Consider the following 9,571-nt stretch of genomic DNA (forward strand, 5'->3'; position numbering starts at 1 on the left):
CCTGTGAGGAAACGGTGAGGAGGGGGGTGGGTTCAGCAGCAGAGATGACTCGCTCAGAAAAAAAAATAAAAAGGCATCCAACGGAGAAAATGTCCAACTGGTGATGAGTCGCACACACGCACACGAAGAAGAAAAAGGAGCAGCACGAGGGAAGTAGGGAGGGGGTGTCAGATAGACCCGATGGCCGCAACTCAGGGAAAGAACCTTACAGAAACAGCAGAAGAAGAAGAAGAAGAAGAAGAAGAAGAAGGCGGCCACGGAAACGGAGTCCAGCCTCGTCCGCAGCTGAGGCCCTCCGATTCTCTCAGTCCAGACGGCGATGATGGCGGCAGCCTCATCCCATGTATGGAAGAGTTCGGCTCGGATGACGACTTGAACGACGCTCAGACGGTCCGGGTCTGCTCGCACCTCGTCGGCACGTGCGACGCAGTAGAGAGATGGTTCCGGCGAAACTTCCAGAACTGACTAAAGCGATGTTTTTTTTTTCTCTCGGATAACTAAATAAAATAAAGCAGTGGCTCTGTGATATGAAGCGTTTGTGTCATCTTTTCCTTTATTTCTTTTTCTTACTTTCTTCCTATTATTCAAAAACAAAAGATAACAGCTTCAAGAATCACCAATGTCACGTACGAGGACATATCCTTCTACATACACGCACGCACAAAGATTCTTCGACCACAGGGTCGCCTTGACCCAGAGGACAACACGAGGGTTAAGAACAGTCGTCTTAAAACCTCTGACAGACGAGGACTGTTCTGCTTTTGTTATCGTACCTTGCAATCATAAAGCTGTAGCAGAAAAAAAAAGCCCACGACAAGTTGGTAATAAAGGTCAGACAAAGTAATCTGCATTTCAGACTTTATTTTTAAAAACACGTGTCAGCTCAGAGAAACTGGCTCTGAGAAACTGATGCATGCAGCACATTTCTTTAAAAAAAAAACACAAAGAAAGCAAGTAGAATACATTTTTTTATTTTGAGGTTAAGCATATGCGTCTTATTATTGACTACTTACAGCTATTACTTGTCTCATTAGCTGTTTCCACTTGTCTCTTTTTTCTCAAGCAAATCTAACTAGCAGTTAAAGTATTGTGTGGCTCCCAACACTCCACCCGCAGCCGCTAGAAGAGGTGAAGAGAAATAAGATCCCATCAATACACTTATCACTGAAGCAGCTTGCATTACTTTACACCAACATTGTTTTCTCTTTTCCTCCTCCTCCTTCTCCTCTTCTAGTTTCTTCTGGGCCTCCTCATACAGAGAGAGAGAGGGGGGGAGGGAGAGAGGGGGGAGGGAGAGGGAGGGGAGGGAGAGTGGGGAGAGAGAGAGGGGAGGGAGAGGGGGTGAGAGAGAGAGGGGCGGGAGAGGGGGAGAGAGAGAGAGGGAGAGGGGGAGAGAGAGAGAGGGGAGGGAGAGGGGGGAGAGAGAGAGAGAGAGAGAGAGAGAGAGAGAGGGGAGGGAGAGGGGGAGAGAGAGAGAGGGAGAGGGGGAGAGAGAGGGGGGGAGAGAGAGAGAGAGAGAGAGAGAGGAGGGGGGCTGCCTGGTGGGACGGGGGAGGAGAACACTGCTGCGGGCTGTTCTGTTTTGCACAAGAGACTGGCCTTCAAGAAAACGGAAGGATTGTCACGGGTCGCCTTGACCCAGAGGACAACACGAGGGTTAACACAGTTGCTAACCACGACCCAGTTGTTAAGAAAAGATTAACTTCCATTCACAATGCAAAGTACACCAGCAAGGCAATCCAGAATGAGGTTTTGGGTTGTTTGGCTAGGTGTAAAATCATAAAGGAAGTAAAAAAACAGTGAAGTGTCTAGCATCATGGCAGATGAAACTAAAGATGTTTCAAAAAAATAAACAGATTTCTTTCATACTCAGGTACTATTACAATAATGCCATCAAGGAGAATTTTCTCCATTTCGAATCTGCAGAGAGGCTGGATGCAGCAAGTCTTACTGAAAAAATAGTCCACTTACTGGAATGCTATGGCCTAGACTACAAAAATAATCTTGTCGGCCAAGTGTATGATGGCGCTGCTGTTATGAGCGGCAAACATTTCAGAGGTCTAGACAAGGAGCAAAGAACAGGCTAAATTTGCCTTTTACATCCATTGCAGTGCACACCATCTCCATTTAGTGTTAGTTGATGTAGATAGTGATGTCCCAGAAACAGAGGAGCTCTTTCTTTGTTACAAAGCCTCTATATTTTTACACCTGTTTCATCTGTGCACCCAAAATGGATGTCTCTACAAAGAGAAATGTCTGGCATAACAAGAGAGCGCCAACGTTTAAGCGACACAAGATGAGATGCTGATTTTTAGCACTATGTAACATTATGGACACATTACCCACCCTGAAAAGACTACGGCAAGAGATGGCTCAAGAGCATCATGGTGACGAAACTGTTGAGGCTGGAGGTCTTCTGGCTCAGACTGACCTTGAACTTGTTGTGCATCTTGTTCCACTGCACTAGTTGTTTGGGGGAACAAAGCTACTGTCTGACATGTGACAATTCCCAACTGATTTATCAAGAGCTGCTGACTTGGTAAATGCTGTAGTCCACACATTGAAAGTCTTCAGGCAAGATTCTTTTCTTGACAACTTGTGGGATGAAGCTTTAAATATTTGTGAGCAATGTGATGCTGCAACACAGCCAGTGGTGAAATGTCAAAAAACGCTGAGCTCTAGACTCAGTGCTGCACACCAAGCACTGCTGGTCAGAGGGAGGTAGGACGTGACAAAGATGTGCTTCACACCTCATTTTTCTACACCGTCATTGACAGCATGACATTTCTCCAACACCAACTGTGATTTTATGAGTAGCATACAGTCTCTCAGCCCCCAGAGTGATGCCTTTTTAAAGGACAGCACTGTGTTTTCTATTGGCCCCCTGTATAATGCAAACATTGATGATTCAGGACATGAAGTCCATCAATTGAAGAAAATTTTGGATCTAAAAATACAGAGTGGTGAGATACAAAAGCCAGGTAGTACAGTCGAGCTGATGCGTTTCATTGAGCCATACAGAGAAGGTTTTTTTTTTAACTCTTTCAACTGTGTAAGATTGCCGTCACTCTTCCAGCAAGCCCCGCCTCCTGCGAATGCAGTTCCTCCACTCTGAAACTGATAAAAACATCCCTACGATCCACCATTTCTGATCATCGACTCAGTGATCTTGGTGTCCTGAGTAAAGAATCCACAAGGCCAGGGCCTTGGATTTTAACATATTTCATGACCAGTTAACAAGACTCTACTACCGTTGTATCCTGTTACTGTGGTGATAATGGATTTTTAAAGGCAGCAAACCAAACCACTTATGTTAGATGTGACTGATTTCAAATGTTACTTATGTTCCACATTTCAACACTGGCCCTGATAACCTCATTGTTTAAGTTGATTTTTTTTTTGTAAAAAAAAAAAACAAACAAACATTTGTTTAATTTTAATATTAAGTGAATAAAAGTTTCTAGTGCTTAAATATCGTTGTCATTTTTTAATGTGTCCCTTTGATTAAACACCGGCCCCACCTTGGCCCCCCCAGTAAAATTAGTGTAGAACTGCCACTGGGTTAAGGCATTCTGGCTAACAGTTCATGACCATATCAATAAAATTATGGATCAAAACATTCCTCTCACTCCAGACTTGTTTGTACTAGGAGATTCAGGAACTGTGGAGAATTTAACCCCTTCACATGGGGAATGGATTCAAACCTCACTTATGTTAGTTAGGAAACTTATTGTACTGGAAGGCCCCTTCTGCTCCCTCAGCCACTATGTGGTTCATCCAATTAGGAAAAGTTGCTGCTCTGGTGAATCCATTATTCAGCTACTGACTGTAATATAGTGAATGTTGGATATAGAGTACCAGGGTGATGTGATGTGGTGTGTGTGTGTGTGTGTGTGTGTGTGTGTGTGTGTGTGTGTGTGTGTGTGTGTGTGTGTGTGTGTGTGTGTGTGTGTGTGTGTGTGTAGTATATGTGAGTGCGTATGTGGGCGTGTTGTACGGCTGGACTCTTACAGTATTTACTGATGTATGTTTACCTTTATTCTGCCTCTGTAGGTTTCTTTGTAAAATGAGAAAACAATAAAAATATTAATCATAAAAAACACCTCTAAAAAACTATTAGTTTAGATGTCGACTGTTAAAAAAAACAAATCCCATAAATAGTCTGTCAATAGTGTCCACATCAAAAAAGTCTGTTGTTTTTACAATTAGTAAAATGATGAAACAGTAAATAATTTTCAGTCAAAAATCAATATTTAGTTTTTTTTTTTTTACAAGTAGTTCATTATTTTAAAACATTTGAGTTTAAAATTATACAATTTTTTACTTAGTTTAGTTAAATTACAGATCACAAGTAAGGAATTAATTGGTTTAATGTAAAATAAAATAAAATGAAATAAAAAATTTTAAAAATGGTCAAAACCACAAAAATATTTATTAAAAACATTTGGTAAAAAAAAAGAAGTTCACTCAAAAATTTGTATTTTTACAAAAAAATATATAAAAATATCTTCTTTTAAAAGGTGTTGACCATAAAATTTGAATATCATTAATTTCCCAATATTTGCCATCATTTAAAATAAAAACATGTATTTTAAGGATTGTAAATTTTTTTTACTGTTTTCACAGATTATCCCGTTTTGTTAAATTATAAATAATATCTAGTAAAATCACAGAAAGCAAATATTAATTTACACGTTGACTGCAAAAATAAATAGAAAAACAAAAGAAAAAAGAAAGCACAGAGAAAAACTGCAAAAAACATCCACATAAAAAACTGTATTTTTTATATAATTTGTCATTTATTCTTTTAAAACATTTGATTGAAAAATTACATTATTTTTCCTGCACATAAATTAGCAAAAAAAAAAAATTATTTCACAGATAATTTTCATTATTTGAAATAAAAAGTTTGTGTTTTAAGTATTAAAAAAGGGCTTTAAAAATAATTTAAAAAACTACTAGTTTAGATGTTGACTGAAAAAAAACAGGACCAAACTTAAAATTTTGCTCACACAAAAAAATCTGAATTTTCACAGATTTTTTTCAACTGGTTTTCCATGTTAATCAGGGGATAAAGGATGTTATTTCCATGTTTCCATGTTTCCAAGACACAGACAATATCTACTAGAAATCACAGAAACAAATATTAATTTACATGTTGACTTTACAAAAAAGAAAAAGTCTAAAAGTTTAAAAAACTGTATTTTTACAAAAGTTTTTTTTTAAATTTAAAATGTTTAACTGCAAAATTACATTTTTCCTTTTTGCTGTATTTAGCAAGAAAATCATGATTTTACTGATATTTGTCATTATTATTATTATTATTATTATTATTATTATTATTATTATTTGTAGCTTCTCCTCACCTGAGCAGGTGATCTCCACTCAGAAGGAGAGTGGCGGTGGAGCTGCATGAACAGCGAAGTGTCTATTTACCATGTTGACGTTGTCATCTGGAAGTTCCTGGTCCAAAGTTCTACTGGATGACACTACAGAACCACAGCTGATCCTCCTGCAGACCCCATCTGCTGCCGTCAGGTTCCAGTCCCGGTTCTGGTCCCTCACTGGTTCCCAGTCCGACTGACGCTGCCGCGCCAGTCTGCCAGAACAGCGACTCGGACCTCTGACCAGCCGAACCTCAGCAGGACTCACTGATAGGACAGGAAGTGAAGGGTTTCAAAATAAGATTCAGTGAAAATCTGTAAAATATCAGCGTTCAACCCTAAAATACAAACTTTTTATTTCAAATAATGACAAATATCAGGAAAAATTATTGTTTTTTTTTTATAATTTAAATACAGGAAAAAAAATTGAAGGTATGTAAATCAATATTACTTTTTTGTAATTTTACTAGTTAGTTTCTGTAATGTAACAAAACAGAATAAATCAATAAAATAACAGTGTTCAAGTTAAGGAAATTCAATTCCAGGCTTCGTTTTGGAACGGGTAGAACTGCCCCATCTTTATTAGCAGCAACGTAAACAACAGACCGCCAAAAGAACAGCGACAATTTCCGGCACTCACCGAATACCTCACTTCCGGTGCACACATCGTCCACAATAAAAGCATGGTTCAAAACTATGAGTGAAGGCGTACAAATTCCATGTTGCTTAACACCCCCACTCGCCTACAACTCATTGGGTTACCTGGGAACACAACATTGTCATACAGTTTTATGTGCCAAACATGTCTTTCACAAACCTTTTCAGTTTCACCTTAGTGGCCGGTTTTGTCATCACATCAGCAACCATTTGCTCAGTAGGACAATATTCCAGATGCACTTTTCCACTGTTTACAACTTCCCTTATGAAGTGATACCTGATGTCTATGTGTTTAGACCTCTGCCTGTTTACAGGATTTTTGGCAAGTGCAATAGTCCCTTGATTGTCTTCGTACACTTTTGTTTGTGCATACTGGTATTTGTCCATTCCTTTCAGTAGCTGTTCCAAATACATACATTCCTGTATAGCTGATAAGATAAGATAAGATAAAGTTCTTTATTTCTCCCCACTCCAGGGGAAATTTACATTGTTACAGCAGCTTTATTTACAATATATACAAGGGTGGCAAAATTTTTTAACAGAAAAAATAAAAATAAAAATAAAGTTTAAAAGTGCAGAGATGTGCAGTGCAAGAAAGGCAATGTATTCTGCTTCACAGTGCTACTGTTGGTTGTTTTCTTGACTTCCATGAAATCAGAGCGCTTTCTTCACTTAAGCTAACACAATAACCTGAGATGCTGCGCCTGTCAGCTCTCGCTGATGCCCAGTCTGCATCGCTGTACACTTTCAAACCTAGTTTACTTGTGTCATTTCTTTTGAAGTATAAACTCTGTTCTGCTGTACCTTTAAGGTACCTGAACACATGTTTTACAGTGCTCCAGTGTTCTTCACTTGGATTTTCAAAATGCTGTGAGAGTTTACTGACCACAAAACTTATGTCTGGTCTAGTACATGTGGACAAATATATTAAACTTCCCACTGCCTCTCTATACCTTCTTGGATTTGTCATTTTTTCAGCATTGTCTGTGTAGTCAAGTTTTGGTTCACATGGGGTCTCTCTGGACCTACAATCTTGCATTTCAAATCTTTTCAATAATTTGTTCACATATGTCTTCTGAGACATAATAACTTCACCGTCTGTTTGCTTAAAGTCTATTCCCAGAAAATGTTTAAGTCTTCCCAGATCTTTCATTTTGAACCTTTCAGTTAACATTGCTCTGACATTTGTCAATACACTTTCATTGCTAGCAGCTATGATCAGATCATCAACCCATATAATGAGGATTACTTTTTCATCATGTTTTTCCTTTGTGTACACACAGTGATCAGCTGGATTCTGTATGAAACCATCTTCAATCAAACATGCATGCAACATAACATTCCAGTTTCTGCCAGACTGCTTGAGACCATAGAGAGACTTATGCAACTTATACACTAGCTTTGTACCTGTCTCTGACCTCGTCTCATAACCTTCTGGTTGTTCAATGTAAAGTTCACAGTCGATAGGTGCGTGTAAATATGCTGTCTTGACGTCCATCTGATGCAGAATAAGATTCTCCTGCGCTGCCTTCTGCATGATCACCCTCACACTGGTCATGGTCAGCAGTAGGTGAGAATGTCTCATCATAGTCGGTTCCTGGTTTTTGACTGTAGCGTTTTGCTACGTATCTTGCCTTGTTATTTGTCTGATCCATCAGTGTCTCTCTTTAGGGCATACACCCACTTACCCCCCACTGCTTGTTTGCCTGGTGGAAGTTTGGGTGAGGACTGAAGGTCTCATTTTCCTCCAGTGATTGCATCTCCTCAGTCATTGCTTTTATCCACTTCCTTGAGTTGGTTTGAAGCAATGGCATCTTTGTAGGTCTGAGGAATGTCACATACAGCTCTGTAAACAGAAGTCCTATACATGTTTGTAGTCTGTCCATTTTTTCTTCTGTTTCAAAGTCCTGGAGATAAGTTGGTTTTCTTCCTTGCTCTCTGTGCCTCATTCTCCTCAGCTTCGTCCGCTGGCTGAGGCACTTCAGTCTGTTTTGGAACAATCTCAAGAAACACAAATTTCATTACTGTGATTTGTTGCATTTTCCTTCTTTTCATCAAACTTTTTCTCCGTTGTCATGGCTTATTGGCTGTACCTCTCTCTCACAGTACTCAATGTGTGATTCAGAAGTTTGTGTCTCTTTTTCATGAGCAGTTTTGGTTGCGAATTTCTCTAACCTGTGCTTTTGGACTTTCTCTCTGTCTGGATAATATACCAGATAAGCTGGACTGTTTTTGTCATAGCCAATGAAAATGCCTTGTTCGCATCTGGGATCTAATTTCCCTTTCTCTTGTTTGTAGGGCAAAACAGATCGATCCAAATTTTCTGCAACTTGGAAACATCTGGTTTCACTCCTGTAAACATCTCATATGGAGATTTTCCTGTTCGTCTACTGTAGCATCTGTTTCTCACTATAAGCAGCTGTCTGTACAGCATAGCTCCATAGTTTATCTGGTAATTTACTCTCTAACAGTAAACACCTGCCCATTTCGTAGAGGGTTCGCCCATCCTCTCTCTCTGCTGTGCCATTTTGGTGGGGTGAAAAGGGTGCAGATTGATGTCATGCCTTATCCTATTCTTGGTGTTAACAGCTCTTGGACTCTCTTGTTGTGAACTCAGTGCCCGTTGTCTGAACGAATGCACTTCACCTCACCATAAGGTGCTATGTCTGCCAAGAATTTTTCTGTGGCATTAACTGCATCATTTTTGGCTTTCAGGAAGTATACAAACATTGTACCTGAATAGTCATCTGTGAAAGATTGAGTGTACCTGTGTCCCTCTGTGCTTGGGGTTCTCATTGGACCTGCTAGATCAGTGTGGACCAGCTGTAAGGGTTTTAGAGCCTTTCTATCTGGTTCTCTATTTCTACTCTGTGTGAACTTGCCTTGCGTACACACTTCACATATTTTAGCCCGCCTGATCACACTCCCCTTTATCCTCATACCTTTTACAACACCTTGCAACTTCTGCACATCCTCATAATTGCAATGTCCCATAATCTCATGCCAAGTCTGGATGTCATGGCACACTTTACACTCATCCACATTTTGCTCAACAGTCGATAAATAATACAGATTGCCACTTTCATAAATGTCAAACCTGTTATCATCCTTTGTGATCATGTGACTGTTGTCTTTCTTGAAGATGACTGTTGCTCCTCCATTCGTTGCTCTCGCCACCGAGAAGATGTCTTGAGGATATGATGGCATGTACAGCGCTTGACGAAGCTGTGCTCTGTGCTGTCGCCCGGTGCTGTCCAGGAGATAAATAACTGCTGTACCTCTGCGCTTGGCTATGCCACTGCACTTGGTCCCATCTGCTAACTCGACTGAGTGGGTCTCTGGCTGAAATGTTTCGTCAAAACTCTTAAACTTGTTGATGTCATTCACAATGTGGGATGTTGCTCCTCCATCCACCATGATGCCTTTCTTTTTCACGTTGCCTGCTGGACTCTCATTCTTTGCATGTCTCATCTTGAAGAGGTGATCATCATCACTGCCTTCCTGCTTTTCCTCTACAACTTTTCTGGCAT

General features: G+C 39.9%; 1 protein-coding gene across 1 annotated transcript; it reads right to left on the minus strand.

Annotated features, from left to right (window-relative positions):
- Positions 1-5,217: 5,217 nt before the first annotated feature.
- Positions 5,218-9,571, minus strand: LOC129348017 (scavenger receptor cysteine-rich domain-containing group B protein-like). Its single transcript, XM_055007257.1, has 2 exons — positions 9,139-9,571; positions 5,218-5,651 (listed from the first exon to the last, which is right to left on the minus strand). Exons 1-2 carry the CDS (start codon positions 9,146-9,148, stop codon positions 5,386-5,388), a joined length of 276 nt encoding a protein of 91 aa, XP_054863232.1. The 5' UTR covers positions 9,149-9,571; the 3' UTR covers positions 5,218-5,385.

Source organism: Amphiprion ocellaris, chromosome 22 (assembly GCF_022539595.1).
Source record: "Amphiprion ocellaris isolate individual 3 ecotype Okinawa chromosome 22, ASM2253959v1, whole genome shotgun sequence".
Classification (NCBI taxonomy): domain Eukaryota; kingdom Metazoa; phylum Chordata; class Actinopteri; family Pomacentridae; genus Amphiprion; species Amphiprion ocellaris.